Source organism: Chrysemys picta, chromosome 8, assembly GCF_011386835.1.
Source record: "Chrysemys picta bellii isolate R12L10 chromosome 8, ASM1138683v2, whole genome shotgun sequence".
NCBI classification, from domain to species: domain Eukaryota; kingdom Metazoa; phylum Chordata; order Testudines; family Emydidae; genus Chrysemys; species Chrysemys picta.
In genome coordinates, this window is record NC_088798.1 from 43,071,316 (window position 1) to 43,093,248 (window position 21,933).

The 21,933-nt window shown below is 39.1% G+C and overlaps 1 protein-coding gene and 1 non-coding gene across 2 annotated transcripts in view; both read left to right on the top strand.

Moving 5' to 3' along the window:
* The window catches only part of KIF14 (kinesin family member 14), a 99,029-nt gene that overhangs the window by 48,422 nt on the left and 28,674 nt on the right, over positions 1-21,933 (top strand). Inside the window, exons 20-27 of the mRNA XM_005304371.5 lie at positions 599-692; positions 1,752-1,890; positions 10,235-10,335; positions 16,970-17,064; positions 17,953-18,177; positions 18,312-18,493; positions 19,147-19,305; positions 20,324-20,446. Of these exons, the coding sequence (XP_005304428.3) occupies positions 599-692; positions 1,752-1,890; positions 10,235-10,335; positions 16,970-17,064; positions 17,953-18,177; positions 18,312-18,493; positions 19,147-19,305; positions 20,324-20,446 (1,118 nt within the window). The remainder of the gene's footprint in view (positions 1-598; positions 693-1,751; positions 1,891-10,234; positions 10,336-16,969; positions 17,065-17,952; positions 18,178-18,311; positions 18,494-19,146; positions 19,306-20,323; positions 20,447-21,933) is intronic.
* On the top strand, positions 5,213-5,354 carry LOC112059025 (U4 spliceosomal RNA). Its single transcript, XR_010590123.1, has one exon. It is a non-coding gene; the product is annotated as a U4 spliceosomal RNA (small nuclear RNA).

A 21,933-nucleotide genomic window follows, 5' to 3' on the forward strand; every position in this document is an offset into this window, starting at 1 on the left:
AGAGACCTCTTTAGTCTCTGTTTTCACTATCCTTCTTGTGAGAAAATTGCTGCATTTCTGGTTGAGATGGGATCCTAGTAGCTTAATCTCTTACCCCAACATGTTATCTCAATGGTATTGAAGTTATAAGATCTTCATCTTTATTGTTGGGATGCGATCCTTGCCCTTCTTGAGACATGCACATCAGGCAGCGCTAGAGTGATACTTTGTTCATATTTAGTTGGGCTGGGTGAACAAACAGAAACATGTAGATTAGCGTACTTCCTCAGCAGACCAAAGGTTCTCCCATCATCAGACGGTCTAGGCTTTGTGGGAAAGAGCAGGAAACACAGTTGTGGAGGCTGGAGGACCAGAGCAGAAAGGTAAAATGTATTTGTTTCTAAAACCATGCAAATATGATGCCTACAGTGATTTAAATGGCATTCCAGTTTTGACATATCCTTTGAAAGTGTGAACTGTCTTTTAGTGTTTTCAGTAAATTGGAAGTCCGTGAGACTGCCTTGTCCACCGAACTCCTTTAAAGGTCTCCTTTTTTGGTCTGGAATCATTTCATTATGTTTGATCCAGTCGACCATAATCTTATGTGTTTTTTATTTAGTTAAGCCTAACTGGAATTCTATGAAACTCTCTCTGATGATCCAGGAGGCCAATACCATTAGTAGCAAATTAGGAAAGCACACAGTCTTTGGCAGGTGAGTTACCTAATTTACACACTAGGCATGTGTTTTAAAAAAAAAAAAAAAAAAAAAAAAAAACCCTAAATTTGGTGTTGGATGTGGAATGAGCGTATCTTTTTCTTAGAAGACTTTTGCTTAATACTCTTAACGCAAACCTGTTGGTTTGCAAGTTATTTTGAGTAAACTGATTTATAATAAATACACGACAAAGAAACTTCTATTTAAGGCTTCTCAAGAGCCATGATCTTGTATACTATTTTGGTATTTCTCCTTTGAATCTGACTGTATTACAAGAAAATGTTATAGAACCAACCTGATTACAACCCTCCTAATACAGGAGTAAGCAAGACATGAGAAGTAATCCTTCAACTATACTCCACGCTGATTAGGCCTCAATTGGAGTATTGTGTCTAGTTCTGGGTGCCACATTTCAGGAAGGATGTGGACAAATTGGAGAGAGTCCAGAGAAGAGTGACAAAAATGATTAAAGGTCTAGAAAACATGACCTAGGAGGGAAGATGGAAAAAATTGGGTTTGTTTAGTCTGGAAAAGAGAAGACTGAGAGGGGACATAACCTTTTACATATTTGAAAACTGTTGTTACAAGGAAGAGGAAGAAAAATTGTTTTTCTTAACCTCCTGAGGCTAGGACAGGAAGCAATGGGGTTAAATTGCAGCAAGGGAGGTTTAGGTTGGACATTAGGAAGAACTTCCTAACTGTTAGCGTGGTTAAGCACTGGAATAAATTGCCTAGGGAGGTTGTGGAATCTCTCATTGGAGATTTTTAAGAGCAGGTTAGACAAACACCTCTCAGGAATGGCCTAGATAATATTTAGTCCTGCCATCTAGTGCAGGGGACTGGACTAGATGACCTCTAGAGATTCCTTCCAGTTCTATGATTCTATTATTTTAATTAGCCCCTTGATATTATTTGTTACTTAAGCAAGCCAAATTTTTCAAAAAGTAATCTTTGCCTATTGGCAAACTATTAGCCTCATAGTGTCCCCCTAGTCCACTCTTTTGTTAATTTTGGTGATCATGGCTTTTGTATTTTTCTTTTTTTTTTTTTAATTAGACATGATATATCAGAACAAGGAGATGGCACTGGACCTTCTGTTAAAGTGCTGGTTCGTAACCTCAAGCTGGGAATTGCAACTTTCTGGAGCCCGGAGAAGTTTGAATATAAGCTAGCAGCAATGAAAGAACTCTATGAGGTCTGTAAAAACTGATGAAAAACTTCACTAATTGTAAACATTTAATTTAAGATATTGATGAAATCAATTAAAGTTAGATTCAGAATTTGTCAGATTTTAATGAACTAAACATCTGTGCTTTTTATGTAGAGTAGGGGAAATCCTAGTTTTTACTCGGTTTTATGCGTTTTAGTTTTTACTCCATCCTTCCTTAGCTAAAGCTCTCATTTACTTAGTAAAAACTGAGTAATGACTTCTGGACTTGGACCCATGTTTGTAACTATTGTATGTGCGCGCGTGCTCATACATTCTGAGAAAATATCAATTGTAAAAGGTCTTATGGATTTTTTTTTCAAATTTTCACTAGTTTTTGGATCTGGTAAAGTGTAATAAAAGCCCTTGGCATTCATTTTCTCAGTGTTTCTGGGAATACCCTTTTCAGTTTCATAGATTGATCTGGGATCTTTCTTTTGCTGTTTCCGGAGAGAACTGTTGACAGCAGGGAGATATGTCCCTGACTAGAGGGCAGGAAACAAATTTGATTAGACCAGTTGTGACTTCCTTTTTATTTGTTACTATAAAATGTATTACACACAAATAGATTGCTAATGAACTTCCACCTTTAGGTTTCTGGAAAACAGCTCACTCTAATACTTGGAAGATGCAGGGACCTTTGGTCTTAAAAAGTGAAACATCAGACTCATTAATTTGGGGGAAGTGCAGTGGTCCATTTATGAAATTTCTTAAAAACATGATTCAAAAAATCCTTCTGAGACTGTATTTTAATGCTGAGATCCCAATAGCCTTACTATAGAAATAGAAAGTAAAACAAAGACGTTCTTGATCCAGGTCAATTAGAGCGGTGGTTGTCAATGTTTCCAGACTACTGTACCTCCTTCAGGAGGCTGATTTGTCTTGAGTACCCCTCACTTAAAAACTACTTGCTTACAAAATCAGACATAAAAATACAAGTATCACAGCACAGTATTACTGAAAAATTGCTTATTTTCTCATTTTTACCATATAAATTATCAAATAAATCACGACTCACAGATTGAGAAACACTGGTATAGTATATAGAGCAGTATTAACAAGTCACTGTCTGTATGAAAAATTTTAGTTTGTATTGACTTCACTGGTGCATTTTATGTAGCATGTTGTAAAACTAGGCAACTATCTAAATGAGTTGATGTACCCCCTGGAAGACCTTTGCATACCCCTGGTTCAGAACCACTGAATTAGAGAAATTTTGCATCATGACATAGATCTATTGAAGTAAATGGACTTATGCCAATTTACACAAGCCAAAGATCTGGCCCTATTTCTTTAACATTTTAGGTGGAATAATTTGTTTTAATTTGTAATATTTATAATCTTGCTATAAAGGAATCAAATTTAAGTTTTAGGTACTTCTCAGTCACATCCTTTCCTCAGACCTCATCCCACACACAGGCAAGTTTACTCAGTTTCTCCATCTGCAGACGGAGATAACAATACATGCATCACAAGAGTGTAGTAAGGCATAGTTGTGAACCCCTTATTCACACTGGTGAGCGGGTACTTATGGGAGTAATTGGTTCACAATCTGGCCCTTAATGGTTGTAAGTTACTTTAATTTCCTCATGTGAAAGGTGCTGCAGAATGGAAAGTATTATTTATTTCAATAGCAGCTAAATTAATTTACATTATTCATGTGAAAATATTTAAGTTTTAGATATTCTTCTCAGAATCCCCAATTATAAGTGTGTGGGAGGGGAGGATTCCAGTCCAAAAACGTGTGGCTCCTTTTAAATCTCAGCTTTTATACTTTGTTACATGAGATCAGTCGTACATGTAAAAAGACACATGAACATGGTTTGTTGCATCAGTGAAAAGTTAAAGATCAAATAATTTTTTCATATCCGCTCTCATACTGATTTAGGCTCTGAGCATCTAATCAAATGCTAAGTACCTGTGCCTACGATGATTAGTTTGGCAAGGCCTTCTATATCAAAGTTACACACATTTTTACACAATATCAGGCAAACCAGCTTGGATCTCTCACTATTCATGTCTCTGTACTAATTGTGCTCTGCATCATTTCACAAAAAAGTTATTAACTGAGCTTGAAATTTGTCATTATACTGAGATTTCTAAAAATACCCTTCTAGAAAAACGTCCATTTGGCTTGCCAGTAAAGAAAAGGACTTATATAGCTTGTTTGTTTGAACTTCGAGGCCCCTACAGTCCTTGAAATGACACTGCCTTGGTTAGTGTTGTGCCCCATTTCTCACAGTACTCATGATGGGTTGGATTGTCACAGCCCAGCTCAGCCACACAAGGGAGTAAATATTATCTTTTCCAAGTAAACCCTGCTGATATGGGGATGCCCCTTTAAAGGAAGGCCCCAGGACAGGTATGGACAGAGGAGTCCCTCCAGTGGAGGGAGAGGTGAGTGTCAGAGGTAGGGTTACCATATGTCTGGATTTTCCCAGACATATCCGGCTTTTTGGTCCTCAAATCCCCGTCCGGGAGGAATTTCCAAAAAGCCGAACATGTCCGGGAAAATAGGGAGGCATGATAAGGGGACCGCCTCCTCCCCGGGCTCCAACTTTCGCAGCTCCCGCCACTCTCCACCGCAGTGGGGGCCGAAGCAACCTCCCCAGCGCAGCAGCAGCCGTGGGGCGGGAGGGAGGAGGAGGAATGTGGGGTGCTCAGGGGAGGGGGCGGAGTTGGGGGCGGGGAAGGGGAGGAGTTGGGGCGGGGCCGAGGCCCTGTGGAGTGTCCTCTTTTTGCATTATTGAAATATGGTAACCCTAGAATAGTCGGTGTTAATGCTTTGTACGTAAGAGGAGCATGTGCAAAGGAAGAGGGGGGGGGCAGGAAAAAAGAAGAAAGGTATCTGTATTTGACTCTACAGTTGTACATATTAAAAAAAACTTTTAGAATTTGAAATTTCATGAAGGCAGACAACACCTTCACAATTATATTGCCCTTTTTATTTAGTCTTGTCTGTATCCAACTTCTTTTCCCATTGCATATCAAAGTTAAAATGGTCGGCCTTGGTCTGTGGGGGAGGAAAATGTGTCAGAGTAAATAAACCCATCTTTGTACAATTGTTTATAAACATACAAGCGCAGTGCAAATTGCCCATGTTCTAGGTCAATATGTCCTAAAGAGCACCATGGATTTATACATTGTGTAAAGTTTTAGAATGGGTAGCTTAGAAAGTCTAGTAAAAAAAAATCCACCCAACCTGCTGGGCCTCTTCAGGTTCTTTCCATTTTTAGGAGGGCAACAAAAGGGGCACCGAGTGTGGTGTTTCTGCTGCATTCCAGTTCATTTCAGGAACTTTGCAGAGTGTAGTATTGTGCAGTGGCAGTATCATAGCCAATGAGGTTAATCTGAGGTGTGATTATTGCTAGTTGAATCTTTTCTTCAGCGTGTGCAGTATGTAAGGGTGTAATCTAATTGCATACTAAGACAAACATAGTAGATGGTATTCAGAGGTGAGAGCTGGCTGCAGTGCAGCTATCCAGTGGGACCATAAAACAGTTTGTCTTAGTTTATACGTGCTTCAGTGTGTGATGCTCTGGATATATGCACACTTGTTCTTTTTCCTTTCAGCATTTATTTTGTGCACAGCCTCATGCATTGTTGACAAATTAGTAGAAAACAATGTGCTATGTCAAGTTTATAATCAAATATTTTGATTTTTGCTGTTTCTAAATGAAATTTCTTCAAACATTTCAAAAACACTAATTCTGATGGAGCATTCAGGCCAGGTCTACACTACAAAGCTTTGCTGACTCAGCATACAGCCACTACGGTTAGTATATCTCTTGTGTATGTGCATACTTGGTACCTTGTGTCAGTACTGTGTGTACTCACCAGGAGTGTTTGTGTCAATGTGCAGTGCACTATAGGGAGGTATCCCAAAGTGCAACACTCAGTGTGCTCTCTTTGGGTAGTTTTGGCAAAGCAAGGTGGGGCAGAAACAGCTAGTGCAGAAGTTACTGAGAGCAAAGGGTCAACTTCCTATAATGCAGTGTACTCCATCCCATAATATCTATATCCCATAATTTTTATTGCCCGTTTTCAATTTCCATGAACGTGTGTGAGACTTGTCGCTGTCTGTCATCTCTGAGCGAGCATGGGGCTTGCACAGCTCTGCACTGTTGTCCTGGGTGTTGAAAGCACAGGATGCACGATTCTCCAGTATTTGCAGAGCTGCAAAGAAGAACCGTGGGGATGATTTCCTGGCAGTCACTTTGGTGTGGGACATAGCATGAACCAATTCAAGGTTGTTGGTGGCATTCACAGAACCACTGCTAATGGTGGAGTGCCACTACTGGGACCAAGAAATGAGCACTGAGTGGTGGAATTGTTTCATAATGCAGATTTGGGATGATGAGCAGTGGCTGCAGAACTTTTGGATGTACAAGGCCACATTCCTGGATCTGTGTGCTGAGCTCACCCAAGCCATCCAGTGCAGGGGCACCAAACTGAGAGCTGAACTGACAGTGGAGAAGCAAGTGGTGATCGCACTGTGGAAATTTGCAATGCTGGATTGCTACCAGTCAGTAGGAAAATCGACTGTGGAGGGCCATTGTCATGCAAAAGTGCAGGGCCATTAATCATTTCCTGCTGTGTAGGACTGTGATTCTCTGCTATGTGCAGGATATAGTGGATGGCTTTTCAGTTAAGGGGTTCCCAAACTGCGGTGGAGCAATAGACAGCATGCACGTTCCTGTTTTGGCCCTAGTTCACCTTACTACAGAGTACATCAACATAAAGGGTAACTACTTCTTTTAGTGCTTGCTCATGTCCATTCCATATTAGGTGTGTGTGCTTGCCATATGCCTGAAGTTTTTCTTAGCATTATCTGTGGCGGACTGGCTCTGGCACCCTCTGGAGTGGCGCCCGCATGGTGCAGTATAAGGGGGTGCCACTGGCTCCCCCCCGCCACCTATTATAGAATGGATCTAAGCAACACATCTCAAAGAACACCAGTTATGGAAAAGGTAACTGTCTTTTTTTCCACGCTTATGCAAGTGTTGGTGGATCACTGGGGATGCATCAATGTTGGCTGGTCAGGGAAGGTGCATGACACTTTAAGAACACAGGACTGTTCAGAAAGCTACAAGTATGGACTGTCCTTCCCAACTGGCAGATTACCATTGACAATATTAAATTTAAATTAATGGAGATATCCCATATCCTAGAACTGGAAGGGACCTTGAAAGGTCATCGAGTCCAGCCCCCTGCCTTCACTAGCAGGACCAAATACTGATTTTGCCCCAGATCCCTAAGTGGCCCCCTCAAAGATTGAACTCACAACCCTGGGTTTAGCAGGCCAATGCTCAAACCACTGAGCTATCCCTCCCCCATTGAAATGCTAGAAGCTGTACACCAGTAATCTTGACAGCACCAAGGAAAGAGTCAACTACAGCAGTGCAGAATGACAGTTGAATGTGCTTTTGGTAGATTGAAACGGCGCTGGGATTGTCAACACACCAGATTGGATGTCAGTGCAAAAAATATCCCAATGGTTATAGCTTCCTGTTGTCCTGCATAATAATTGTGAAGCAAAGTGGGAAAACTTGCTGCAGGGGTGGTGGTGAAGTGGCTGTGGTCTGAGTTTGAACAGCTAGACTCAAGGGCTTTCAGATGAGCTCAACGAGGAGCTATACGTCTTAGGGAGCTTTGAAAGAGCATTTTAACAGCAAGCCACAGCAATGTGCTGTCGTGTACTGTACTCAACTTGGCACTGCAGTTTGGAGGCCTGTTAGGAATTGTGTGGTGTTTGCTGTACTTCTGTGCATGTATCACTGTAACAAGTCCACTGCCCTGCCCCTCTTCCTGGGCCCGCTAGCTGTCCCAATAAAGTGCAGAGAGGCCTCCAGTTATGCAGCACCCATGGCTTTATTTACACACACAGTTCTCCCACCACCAGTGTTGAGCTATATACAAGGCATGCAGGGTTAGTTCTCCCTTTTCCTACAGTCAGCCCGCAGCTAGGAGACTTGACCTTTCCCTGGCTGGCCTTTCTGCTGGCTCCCAGCCCTTATAACTGCTGGCTTGTCAGGCCCGCAGGTGGAGCCAATCTGCAGGCCAGGCATCAGGTCTGTTTCACCAGCCCCAATCTATTTCTCTTGATTGGAGCAGGCTGAGCAGGGGTAATGAGGTGCTTTTGCACCAGCACCCTGCTACAATCACCTGTTAATGTTGGTGTGCTTGATGTACACTTATTACGACTACGCTGACACTGATCCTATAGATTGCGAGTGTATGAGACCACTACTTTCACTGCCAGCAGGCATTACACAACGTGTGTTAACTAATAAAGATGAACAACTTTCAAAACAAAGGAGTTTTATTCATTTACAAAAACAGCCCCATGTACATAAACAAACTGCTCCACATGGCCCCCCTAACTCTACAGGGGAACGAATAGCAGATAGCAGCTCTACCTCTTGTAGTACAAGTAAATTAATGCAAAATGGATAGCTGTGTCCTGCTGTTAGGGATGCCCTCACAGTAATGAGAAATTTATTTACATTCTTACCTGAGGTTCCTTCCCCTATGTCAGGTTTGCCTATGCTCAACTGCAGAGACTGGCTGAACTGCAATGGAGTCAAAAACAGGTTCCAGCTTGCAACACAGCTGGACCCTCCTGGTCACCTGTCCCCATATGCCACCACCCCTTCCTTGTCGTTGTCATCCTCCTCCTCACTGTTCATGGCAGGGGCCTGTGACTCAGGCTCCTCAGAGGTATCTAAGGTGGTGTGCTGGGTGGTGGTGGGGTTTAAGCAGGAGGTCTATGACTCGGCACCAGATGGATTGTTACCCTCCCTGGCCTTCTGATTGGCCTGCCACAATTCCTTGGCTTTCATATGACACTGCTGCTGGTCCTTGTCATACCCTCTTCTCTTGCATCCCCTTAGTTCTGTTCATAGATGTTGACACTTCTACAGCTGGTTCAGAGCTGTGCCTGCACAGCCCTTCTCCCCGCAGTCCCAGGAGATCAAATAGCTCCTCTCTACTCCAGGCAGGAGTGCATCTGGAGTGTGTAGCTGACATAGTCAGCTGGGAAGTTGCATACAACAAGGGAGAGCAGATAGAGGTATGCTCACCTAGCTGAACAACTAGGAAAAGGCATTTCAAAATACATGAGGGGTTTTAAAGGTGGGGGGGCTTCTGGCATGCATGACCCTTGGAGTTAACAATTGTGACCAGAGCAGTCAGTGTCGGGCATTGTGCGGCAGCTGCTGGAGGACTTTTTGGGTTGACATGGGTAACTCCATGCTATACTTGAGCTGTGTTGATTTCTGCACATTGACCATAGCACAATGCTGCTCAGGGAGCTGGTGTTTCTATGTTAGTGTAATGGGGCACATACATCAGTGGAAGAGACATTTAAGTGTACAACCAGGTTGACACGTCAACCTAACTTTGAAGTGTAGAGCAGGCCTAACTCAGTGGCAAGCTTGGAATTTGAAAAAAACTATTTGTGCTACTAGAGCCCCAAAAATACCATCAGAAAATTTTCTCAGAAAAAATACTGGCTTTTCATGTTTGGAAAATGTTGTTCTGTAACTTTTATCAAACCTTGCAAACAAAATTGCCCCTCAAATGGTGAAACCTGAAACCCTTTCATTTGAAAGGGTAATTTCTTCAGACACATGTAGGTATCTGAAATCAGAAATTTAAGAAGAAAGCTCCAGAATTCTTCCATTTACAAAATTTGAACTAGATAATACTGAAGGAAGTGTGGGGACGGAGTTGGCGGAAATTCTGTTTCTATGTATGTGCATCAAATAACAAAACTCTGTTTAGATATATTTATTGTTAGGACCTGCTTTGGTCTTGGCAATACTAGAGAACAGGTGCTATTACATATGGGAAAAATATGGCTAGAATGTATTTCTAAATGTTATAATAATGCAAGATACTTTAGTGAAATCTAAATGCATTGAGTCTTTATGCTTCTGGCTTAGGGAGTGAACTGAAAAGTAGTTTTGTCCTTGGCTCTCCCAAATCCTGGATGCTGGATAACATTGTCTTTCCTAAACTTTTATCTTGTTTGTAAAGACTAGTGTGGACACTCCATAAAAGTTTGTAGCCTGGAACAAATCTGTGGAGACCTTTCTGCATTAGCATTTACAAATATGTTAAGTACTTCAAGTTAATTGCAATCAGTTTACATTAAACCTTTGTGTCTCAAGTTGACATAACCTTAAGCAAGCAAACAAACATTTATTTCAAAAGGCAAATGCTAATATTCAAGACCATCCTACTTTCTTTACAAATGAATTGTAAACTTTTATTATACCATTCCTCTCTTTAACATATCTAAAAGAACTAGATTTTCTTCTCCTTTCAGAGTAACGGTAGTAACAAAGCTGATGATGTTTTTTATGATCCTGCTGATGAGTGGGAACCTGACCTTACAACTACATCTGTTTCTTCCTTTTCCAAAAGGAGGTAAATAATTTATTATTCTAATTTTTTATATTTAAAAATTACATTTTCAGAAACTTGTTGATTGGTATAATTAAATGTCTGAATAAATCTGCATTATTGATTTTGTTTGCCTTATTATGGTGCTGACACTTACACGTTAAAAATTATTTCCCATTCAACTTGTGTATTTGCGAGGAGGGTGGAATTGCACGGATATAATCTTAGCAAGCTCTGAGGCTCTTTTGGACACATTATGCCAATAGTGATAAAATAAATATAATTTCATGTATTTTTGGAATGGCAGAAGTATGCTCTTCATGCATATTAATGACTTTCCTATTGTGAATGTGATGCACTTAGCAGTGACTTTTTTGTATCTTTTTAAAAAAAGTAACCTTAAAAAAAAAATATGGATGACTCCCCATCTTGTTACTTTATGATGTACCTAGGAGGCCTGAAAGGTGTGGGTTTTTTCTAATGCTTTTTTTCCTTATGTTTTCCCTTGGAGATATCAACAATGTTGAGTCTTGCATTACTTTTGCTGGAGGTCTATTTTAAGGCTTGTCTGCACTAAAGTTTTTACCTAACTGGTTGACAATTAGCTTAAGATACTTTGGGGAGTGTCCAGACTTACCTTTACAAAGTAGCAATCAATTTAATTCCTGAGATTGAATGTTTGTCTAGAGTGGTGGGTTTTTTTTTTTTTTTAGAGGAACCAGTCACATGGACTTGACCATGTCTATACTAGGAGTGGTTTGCCATTATATCTATTAAATGTGCAAAAACAACTCCACCCCCAAACTTTAATGCAGAGTTAAGGTTGCCTGGTGATAACGCCCTACCAGAATATTGAGTTCAGCAAAGCTCAAACTTGTGAAAACCAGGAAATACAGAGTTACAGTAAATGTCTGTGCAGTCTTAAATCTGCCCCAATAAGCCCATAACAGATACTCTCACGTGCCTTTGCTATGTATTGCTCAGGCGCTCCCTATACTTTCATACTTAGCTTATTCCACAGAAAAAACTCCACATATACTAAATTTTACACCCGTTCAATCCCTTTCACAACCACTTCACCTTAGGCACACTATACCACCAAACGTTATCCTTTCACTTACCCTTCCTTAAAAATCACAGACCATGCTAATTTCTCACCTAACTGCTGACAATCCCCATGGCAAGAAGATCCCAGGCCCTGCTAGTGACTGCCTACATAGCGCAGCGATGAAATGAAGCATACTGGGTCTGACAAGGGACACAGGCACCCCTTTTTTTCCCTTTCTTGCACCTCTTTCATGTGATTACACACACGGGTCAGGGAGAGGGGCTCACACCACCCCTAGAGGGCCGCAGTCTCTCAGGACACCTCGTATCACAATCACAGCTCTTCCAAGCTATTACAGCTTCCTCTGCCATTCAGTATAGTTATACTTAATACAGTGAATAAAGCTGGAGTACATACAGATAATTCCCAATGGCTATTGCCAGCTCTGAGGGGCAGAGTTAAAGTTGTGGGGGCATGAATTCGTACCTGAATTTTAAACCCCCCCCTCCCCCCCAACCTCAGGCCACATTCATGTATCATGGAAAAAATAAAAAAGGGTACCTTTTAAAGGCAGACTTAGTGTATATAGGTACAATATATTTTTTATGACTTTTTGAGTGGGCATTGTAAAGCTATAATACCTTCAACATTGTGGACTATCAAGTAAGCAGTAAATCTAACTAAAGAGAATAGTTATCTTTCATGCACAGCAGTTACTTTATAATCCTAAATTAGGGCTGTCGATTAATCGCAGTTAACTCACGCAATTCACTCAAAAAATAAATCACTATTAAAAAAATTAATCGCACTGTTAAGCAATAGAATACCAATTGAAATTTATTCAATATTTTTGGATGTTTTTCTTCATTTTAAATGTATCTATTTCAATTACAACACGGAATACAAAGTGTACAGTGATCACTTTATTATTTTTATTAAATATTTGCACTGTAAAAATGATAAACGAAACAGTATTTTTTCAGTGTACCTCATACAGGTACTGTAGTGCAATCTCTTTATCATGAAAGTGGAACTTACATATGTCGGGGTTTTTTGTTACATGACTGCACTCAAACATAACAATGTAAAACTTTAGAGCCTATAAGTCCATTCAGTCCTACTTCTTGTTCAGCCAATCACCAAGAGAAACCAGTTTGTTTACATTTGTGGGAGATAATGCTGCCCACTTCTTAGTTACAATGTCACCTGAAACTGAGAACATGCATTCGGAGCTACTCTTGTAGCTGGCATCGCAAGATATTTATGTGCCACATGCGCTAAAGATTCATATGCCTCTTCATGCTTCGGCCATCGTTCCAGAGAACATGCTTCCATGCTGATGATGCTCATTTAAAAAAAAATGCATAATTAAATTAGTGACTGAACTCCTTGGGGAAGAATTGTATGTCTCCTGCTCTGTTTTACCAGCATTCTGCCATATATTTCTTGCTATAGCAGTCTTGAATGATGACCCAGCACATCTTGTTTGTTTTAAGACCACTTTCACTGCAAGATAGTTACAGCAGTTGGCCCAAGATTTAAGAATCTGAAGTGTCTTCCAAAGTTTGAGGGATGAGGCATGGAGCATGCTTTCAGAAGTCTTAAAAGAGCAACACTTTGATACAGAAACTATAGAATCCAAACCACCATAAAAGAAAAGCAACCTTCTGCTGGTGGCATCTGACTCAGATGGTGAAAATGAACATGCATCGGTCCACACTGCTTTGGATTGTTATTGAGCAGAACCCGTCATCAGCATGGACGCTTGTCCTCTGGAATGGTGGTTAAAGCATCAAAGAACATATGAATCTTTAGCGCATCTGGCATGTAAATATCTTGCGATGCCGGCTACAAGAGTGCCATGCAAATGCCTGTTCTCACTTTCAGGTGACATTATAATTAAGAAGTGGGCAGCATTATCTCCTGTAAATGTAAACAAACTTGTTTTTCTTAGTGTTTGGCTGAACAAGAAGTAGGACTGAGTGAACTTGTAGGCTCTGAAGTTTTACATTGTTTTATTTTTTGAATGCAGGTTTTAACTCAACAGCATTCTGTGTTGTAATTGAAATCAATATATTTGAAAATATAGAAAACATCAAAAAAAGTAAATAAATTATATTCTATTATTGTTTAATAACGCAATTAATCATGATTCATTTTTTAATTGTTTGATAGCCCTATCCTAAATCTTGAAACTGTGTGGGGTTTTTTTTTTGGGAAAGGTGAAAAATACCAAAAATATGTTATGTTTTAAAACAATTTTTCCCCCCAAATGTTTTTAGCTATCGGAAGTACAAAATAGCGTCTGGTTCCGAAGGTTTTATTTACACTTCTATAATTTAAAAGCATCATATTTAAAAAAGTAAATTGCAGCTGAGCCAAGACCTTGTACATGAAGTTTTAGCCTTGTAACCGTGTTTACGACTGAATTGCAAACTCCTGCAAATAGTAGCTTATAATGGAAATGCTGACAGATCCTTAATTATGGCTTTGCTACTGGGCACAGATATGATACTGTTATTCTGCAGTAAAGCAGTTTAGTTCAGCTGATTGTAAATCTTTATATGCGTTGTTGACAGCCCAAAGTAAATTCTACCCTGGGGTTAAATAAAAGTTCTTTAAAAGGAATCTGACAGGCAGTTTCTTTATTTCTAGTCTAAATATTGGTTTAACAATAGAATAAAGTTGGAACGGCAACAGCTTTCCTGGTCTGTTGCTTGCTGGGCAGTAATTGAATGCTATTCCTGTGCAATGTCAGAGTCTCAGTTGTGTATTTAATCTGCCTATTTTAAACAATATCCTGTATAAAAGTGAATTGAAAGAAAAAGATTTTGAATTGTCAATACCTGAGTTCAAGGTTCTGTTTTTTTTCTGTAACACTTGGTGACATCACTAATGGTGAAGGAAATTGAATTCAATATGCTATGAGGAGTTTGTGATGTTGCTGATTATAGCAGGGGGGAAAGAAAATACTGAACCTCATGGCATGGAGAGCGAGTAAGAATTCATTAAAAAATGTGTGGATTTGGGTAATTAGCAGTTTCTGTTTTTGAAAAAGCATTCTGTGTCCTTTGATGCCACCCCTGACATGCAGTGTTAAGTTTGTTAAACGAGCAAATAGACACAGAGAAAAGCAAAGCTATTGTCACTTATTCCCTTAAAAAGGAAGGTGGGTGGCTGACTGAAGTTATTTTCTTCTGACAGGGTCCAAAAATCAGCCTCTTCTCTAAAGGGGCAGGCCCAGATTTCATGTTGCTAAGCCCTATGAACCAGGGAGGAAGCAGTCCTTTGTTTTCTCCAAGCTTTAGAAAGGAAGGATAGTCCAAGGATTAGGACACTAGCCTAGTACTGGGGAGACCTGGGTTGAAGTCCCTGCTCTGCCACAGACCTCTTGTGTGACCTTGGGCAGGTCACAGTCTCTGCGCCTCAGTTCCCCATCTGTAAAATATGGATAATAGTACTACCCTACCTCACAGAAGTGTTGAGAGGATAAATACATTAAAGACTGTTAGATGCTCAGATAGTAAAGTAATGGGGGCCTTATAAGTTATTAAAATTGAGCCTCACTTAGTCTAGTTTCTGTTCAAACAAGAGAGATCAGTCCAGCTCAGTCAGCAGCTTCTACAGAGGAAGAGCTCGGAGTCTGACGACTATTCATCCAGGTATAGCTAGTGGGCTTTGTTCTGTTGCAAATCCCCTTAACTTGAGATTTTCAGGTACTGTCTATATCTCAAGTTGACTTAATTGAATTTGCCCCAATCTAAGGTCAGCTAAGATGACCGCCTCCAAGGTATGCAGGTGTTTCCTCATAAACTCTGATAACACTATGGTGTTAGTATATTTGATCTGTCTGGATAGCACCAGGAACCTCACATAGCTAAGGGGGGCATACTGCTGTTTATATGAATGTAAGGACACCTGGTATCAATAAGTCTGACGCATCTGGAGCCACCTACATTGCTAAGCAGAATGTTTATGATGGGGGGAGTGTTTACTTAGTCAGCAGGGACTCTGACCAAATGAGCATGGTGCTTAGAGTTGCCCTCCCTTAGGGAGCCATGTGGTAGAGGGATAAGTAGAAGAACATGGCATTCCATTTGTGTCCATGCCCCTATGGTCCTAAATCTTTTCAGGGTATGCCCACTGTAGGTAAGAAGGTTGGAGGTTTTTTACTGCATGTTAGCTAGCAGGTAGTCTAAGGTTTATCTTGCACAGCAAATGGATGTGAAAATTGGCACTAGGATTTTGCCACATGGTAGATACCATGTGTTAGCTAATATATGGTTTTTAAGGGAAAAAAATTATTATTATTATTATTTTTTTAGAGAAGACAAGATCTCCATGGTTAGTCTAGCCTCTTCCCTGGATGCCTGCTGAGGTACTATGTTCAGAACACAAGGTCTGTGCTCTGCAGGCACATAAAGAGAAGTTCTATTCCCATTTTCTGTGGCTGAGTCAAGATAGCCACCCTCTCCTAGAATTCTAGGATTGAGGGTGAGACTTGTAGATAGGGTGGTGTGTAGGCTAATGCAGGGGTTCTCAACCTTTTTCTTTCTGAGGCCCCCCCCAACATGTGATTTTAAGAACTCCATGGCACACCTGTGCCACAAGAACTTATTTTCTGCATATAAAAGCCAGGGCCAGCATTAAGGAGTAGCAAGCGGGGCAATTATCCAGTGGTCCACACGACAGGGAGCCTTGTGAAGCTAAGTTGCTCAGACTTCTGCTTCAGCCCCGTGTGGTGGGGCCCATGGCCCTGGGATTCAGCCCTGCACAGCAGGGCTTAGGCTTTCTGCCCTGGGCCCCAGTGAGTCCAACACTGGTCCTGCCTGACGGACACCCTGAAACCTGGTGGAGATCCACTGGGCTAATGCATTGTTCATTCATATTGGAAGGAACTGAACTTGGAGAAAGCAGGCTCTTGAGGAGGAAAATTCTGTTATTTTAATTGATCATCATTCCTGCTTATATAATCAAATTGAAGAGGGTCCAGTGTAATAAGAGTGAGTCACACAGGAGTTCTAGTTGGAGAGTAGGGGCAGATAGTCAGCTCAGTTAAATTGTCATAATTCCATTGACTCAAATGGCAGTATGACACTTTACATTAACTGAGGATCAACCCTGATCTTTATTTCCTGGCTCATATAGACTCATAGACTTTAAGGTCAGAAGGGACCATTATGATCATCTGGTCTGACCCCCTGCATGCTGCAGGCCATAAAACCGTCCCTACCCCTTCCCTGGACTCTGCTGTTGAAGTCCCCAATCCTGTTTGGAGATCCCTGCCCCATGCTGCGGAGGAAGGCGAAAAACCTCCAGAGGCTCAGCCAATCTGCCCTGGAGGAAAATTCCTTCCCGACCCCAAATGTGGCGATCAGTAAGACCCCGAGCATATAGGCAAGAGTCTCCAGCCCGACCCCCTGTAAGGGGACAGTGATGACTGGTACACCTTATAGTCTGTGCTGTTTTGATCCGGTCACTGAAAGATAAGTGGGATTCTCACTGATCTTTCTGAGGGCAAATGTCTGCAATTTTCCACTGACCTTCTGGAAGAAATCTAAATAAAGACCTGTCTCTCTTGTGTTTCCCCTCTATGCCCTCATATTCTAGGAGCAGAAGTTTCATGAGGAACAGGAGAATTTCTGGATGTTTGTCTGATATAAAATTGCAGCCAATCCAGACTCTACACACATCGCACTTATCAGGTACTTTTTTTTTTGTATGGCAGATTACCTTTTATTTCATACTGAGAAGCTGGAAACTTATAGCTTATTATTATTAATAGTAATTTATGCCTGTGTAATAATTTGAGAATTTATTGTAAAGAAAATGAGAAGCCTGACATTTTACAAGTAAAATATTCATATTTGTAGTGGGTGTTCCTGTGCACGCCTGTAGACCTCACAACATTTCTTTGCCTAAATCTTTGTCTCATCCTTCTTGAGGGTAAAACCCTCGTAAGCAAGGCTCCTGCCTATCATGCTGAGAGTTTTGGCTGGAAACTCGCTACACTTAGCCATTGAAGGTTAACTAGGATGATGCTGTCACCTAGCGCCTAGTGTTGGCTGTACCAGAGACTATTAATTCCAGTACAGTCACTGAGTGAGTCTTTGCTTGAGATGTTGCTAGTTACTCAACTTCTCTGACATTGTCTCTGGTTTGTTGGTTACAAATTTCAGACATTAAAATTGTAAAACATATGTTTTTCAGATATAAGTTACCTGAGTCTCCCAAGTATTTATACTTGTATGTATTCACTCATTTTAGATCAGCTGTGCTTTTCTTTTATCATAGCTACTGATAAGTAGCTATAAGAATAGCTTTGTGATAGCATATATTACTATCTATTTCACTTTAAAATACGCTTATTTTCTTTCCATGCTTTTTTCGTTTAACTAATAGAAACTTTTATGGGATTAAATTTTCTCAACAGAAGTATGTCTAATTTATTTTTCATAATTATTTTCATCCTTCAGGTTAGATAGTAGAGAGAAGGAACCAACATGAAACTATCATAAGAGGATACATTTGTCTAACAGACCCACTACTTTTGTAAGGAACTTTTAATTCATGTTGCTCTTCTATTAATACAGGTTCAGTCAATAAATCCAGCAGCATATGTTCAAGTTCTTCTGAATCATTTCTACCTGGAATTTGCAAAGAATTAATTGGTTCAGCTTTGGATTTACTAGGACAGAATCATGAAGAAGAAATGAGTATAGCAGATAGTCTCCTAACTAATTTGCTTACTATTTATACTGGAGTAACTGGCATTTCAAATGCCTATGAACAACAAGATGAAGAAAGTCAAGATAATTGTAAGCTTAATTCTTACTAACATAAACAAAATATTCTACACTGATATTTTGTCATGTCTTACACATAAGTATAAATGTTCTTGCTTTCATTTGCAGACCTGAGATTCTGATTAATCTTCTTTTTTTTTTTGTAGTTTTCTTTCTTGATCGTGCTACTCAGTCCTGCAGCATCAGAATTACCTCTGCTTTTGAACAACTTGTGGTTCTAACTGAGCATTGGCTTAATAGTTTCCAAAAGTGCACTGATTCCCTAAAAACTGATGAATTGAGACAGGGTGTAAAAAACTTGGGAGGTTATTTACAATTACTGTTGCAGGTAAATTATATCCACTATATTTTCATATAAATAATTGAAAGAAAAATAATTAAAACTATATCTAGAGCTGTGTAATGTATATACTCTTATTATATTATTGGCCATAGACTTTGTAACAACAATCTGGCACACAATGCATATAATCACAAGGTGACTTGGTAAAAGATATGATAAAGATGCCTATAGCCAGTTTTAAATTAATCATCTTCTCCATGAATGCTTTGCTGGATGAATAAGTATACAGCACTTCCCACAAGTATGCTCGCTTATTATTCTTTTCTTTTAAATGATTGTCTCTTTAGCTATTTTTTAATTTGATAGACTTGTCATTGTCCGTTCAGTGCCATTCTATATAAAGTTATTGATTATGGGTTTTTTAAACCCATTTATTATTTCTTCTATTCTATTCTAACATGTATTTGCAGTCGTGATTTTTAATCCTGCAGTGTAATTGTAATAACTTTTCTGTATGTGGTCGCGAGGTTCATTCCATTTTTATTTGAGACAATGACTGAGCCACTTAGTAGTAATATAAGGATATGATATTGTTAATGCTTCAGGATAGTTTAAACACCGTTTTCAATTGCACATATAAAACATTGACACTTTTATTGCAGAAGTTTTCTAACTAAATTATTATTTTCATTTCTCAGGGTTGTTGTTCAGATATATCCTCAATGGTAACAGAAGCACACAACAAAATAATCCAAATAGTGAAACAAGCAGGAAAACATGTAGGACACTTGACAGCACTTATAGGATCTGACCTACACCTTTCTGAAGAGATCAAAGAAGATGCAACTATCTCACAGGTAAAAAACAAAATTTTGTTGGATACAACACCTTTCAAGATTAATATCAGAACTTTTTATGGACTGTGACTACTCCACTGGATCAAAATAAAGGTATCTTCTGAATACTATAGAAAGTATATTCTTCACCGTAGTAGTGTGAAGGCAAGATTTAAAATAATTTAAATGTCTACACTCAGATTTTCATAGTTGCACATTTAATACACTAACACAGTGTATTGTCACATAAATGTAATATCTATAGCATAAAATTTGGTCTTGCATAGCACCTTTGGAATGCAACAGAGCATTTTTTAAAGTTAATGACTTAAACCCTGTTTATAACCCTAAATCATTTAAGAGTACTGATATAGTTAAAATGGAACAACCTCCCTAATGTGGCTGAAATTATACTGATATAAGGCATCTTTATATTTGTATAACTTATTGCCATATGGGACGAGGAATAAACTGTCCCAGTATAAGGCACCTTTATATTGATACAACCTTAATGTGGATAATTATAACTATTGTGGTAAAAATCTTACCTCTAACGAAAATAGATGTACTAATACAAAATGTGTGCATAGACCAGGCCTCAGTGCAGTGATATAGCAGCTTTTATGTGTTCACACTGAGTCCTGGATATTAAAAATTGTTTTACCATGGGAAGGATAAAACAGGTCAATAGATCTAAGTTTAAAAAAAAAAAAAAAATCCTGTGCTGACAGCCTGTATGCAGAGTTTGAAATTAAAATAATTTGTTTTGTGTGTGTTTTTTGCCACTAATATTCTCATTGTAAAAGTCTATTAAAAAAAGAATTCTCAGAAATCTGAATAAGAGCTGAAGATGCAGATTTCTCAAAGGAAAAGCATTATCAGAACCCTATTGACAACATTAGGTCTAAGTTGGGCATAAGAGTTGGTCTGTCTGTGTTGGTCAATTTGCCTAATATAACAAAATGTTACAAATACATTGATGCAAATGTCCGTTTTTTAAACCATTATTTGAATATTAAATATTTTGAATATTTTTTAGGAAGATTTTATACTTGCCATTTATGATGGAGTAGGCTCAGGACTGAAGAGTCTCATGGATTCTGTACAGAAAAAAACTAGAGAGATGCAAAAAGAACTTTTGAAACAGTATCCACAAAATGAGGTGAGAGAGAAAGTTTGTGGCTTGAAGGTCACAGTTTTTAGTGACAGCATAAAAGTATTAGCAGATATAACACATATGGGTTGGAAACTTATACCTTGTGTGAAATCCTGGCGTTCATACAATAATAGTGTATACTGTATATGCATCTGTATTATAGATAAAATCTCTGCAAGGTATATCTTTGTTACTATAATTGGACCCTTTAAAGATACAATATCAACTTAAAATCTTGTCTGAAAATGTTTTGCCTACTATTATTATGAACAAAACTTAAAATTACTGTTAACTTGACACAACGGAGGGGAAAAAATATTGACGTAATCCTTCAATCAGTTCTCCACAGTTGGTCCCTTTTGCTCAGATGGATTCCACTGAATTATTCAGTGTATTTTCAGTGTTTACTTTGCGCATTTGACAGTGCTATTTGTCTGTAGTCTTACTGTATCCCCTGAGTATCCACTCAGATTCCCTTGTTGTTTGTGGGGTCTTTCACACACCAAGAAGGGGGGGAGAAACTTAGTGGAAGGAGAAGGGAAAATATCACAAGACTTCAAAAATTGGCAGGGACACTCAATAGTGAAACTATTTTTAACTTCTTTTTTGAAATTGACTACATTTCATAGTACTAATAGCAAGCACATATCTGCTATTACCGCACTTGCTGTTAGTGTTACAAAATCCTGTCTCTAGGCATCTTTAGAAGGTTAAGATGACAGTATTTCCTACATTCTGGTGTTATAATTTTAGCTCCTTTCAGCATGTTATTTAAGCTTGTACCTAAAACTGAGTAAGTTTAGTATAGTCCCAGACTACTCACATGTTTAAAGTTAGGCATGCACTTAAGCACTATGCTGAATTGGGGCCTCTAAAAGGATAGTGACTTATTCCAAGCAAGCATCTAACAGCATGAATGGCAGAAATGTTGTTCATTTTCATGGTAGCAACTGGAATCAGGAATAACCTTCAAAAGTTTTCTGGGTTGCTAAGCAGCATTGGTATTTCCATTTTAGCAGCTGCTTTATTAAGTTATAGGATAAATACAGCAAATATATTTGACATTTTAATGAGTTGACCCTGCCACCTCCCCAGACACACTGTAATGTAAAAAGAAGTGACACCAGTGTTCTGTTTAACTTTACAGAAGACCTCTGAATTTAATTATTCTTTATAATATAAGAGGGAATATTCATATTCACTTAGAGCAATAAAGGTAGTATTTTTTTTTCTGGTGGCAACTGATATTTTAATTATACATTAGGCATTAAAAGTTTTGCACGAAAGCATACGTAACAGTATTCACACACGTTTTTTCAGAGCAATGTTGTTAAAAAGTTGGGGTTTGTGTGTGTATGTATGTGTGTGTGTGTATATATATAATATATATATATATATATATATATATATATATATATATATATAATATATATATATATATATATATATATATTTTTAAATGCAGGCTTTTTGGTTAAGATTTGTAGCGGAAA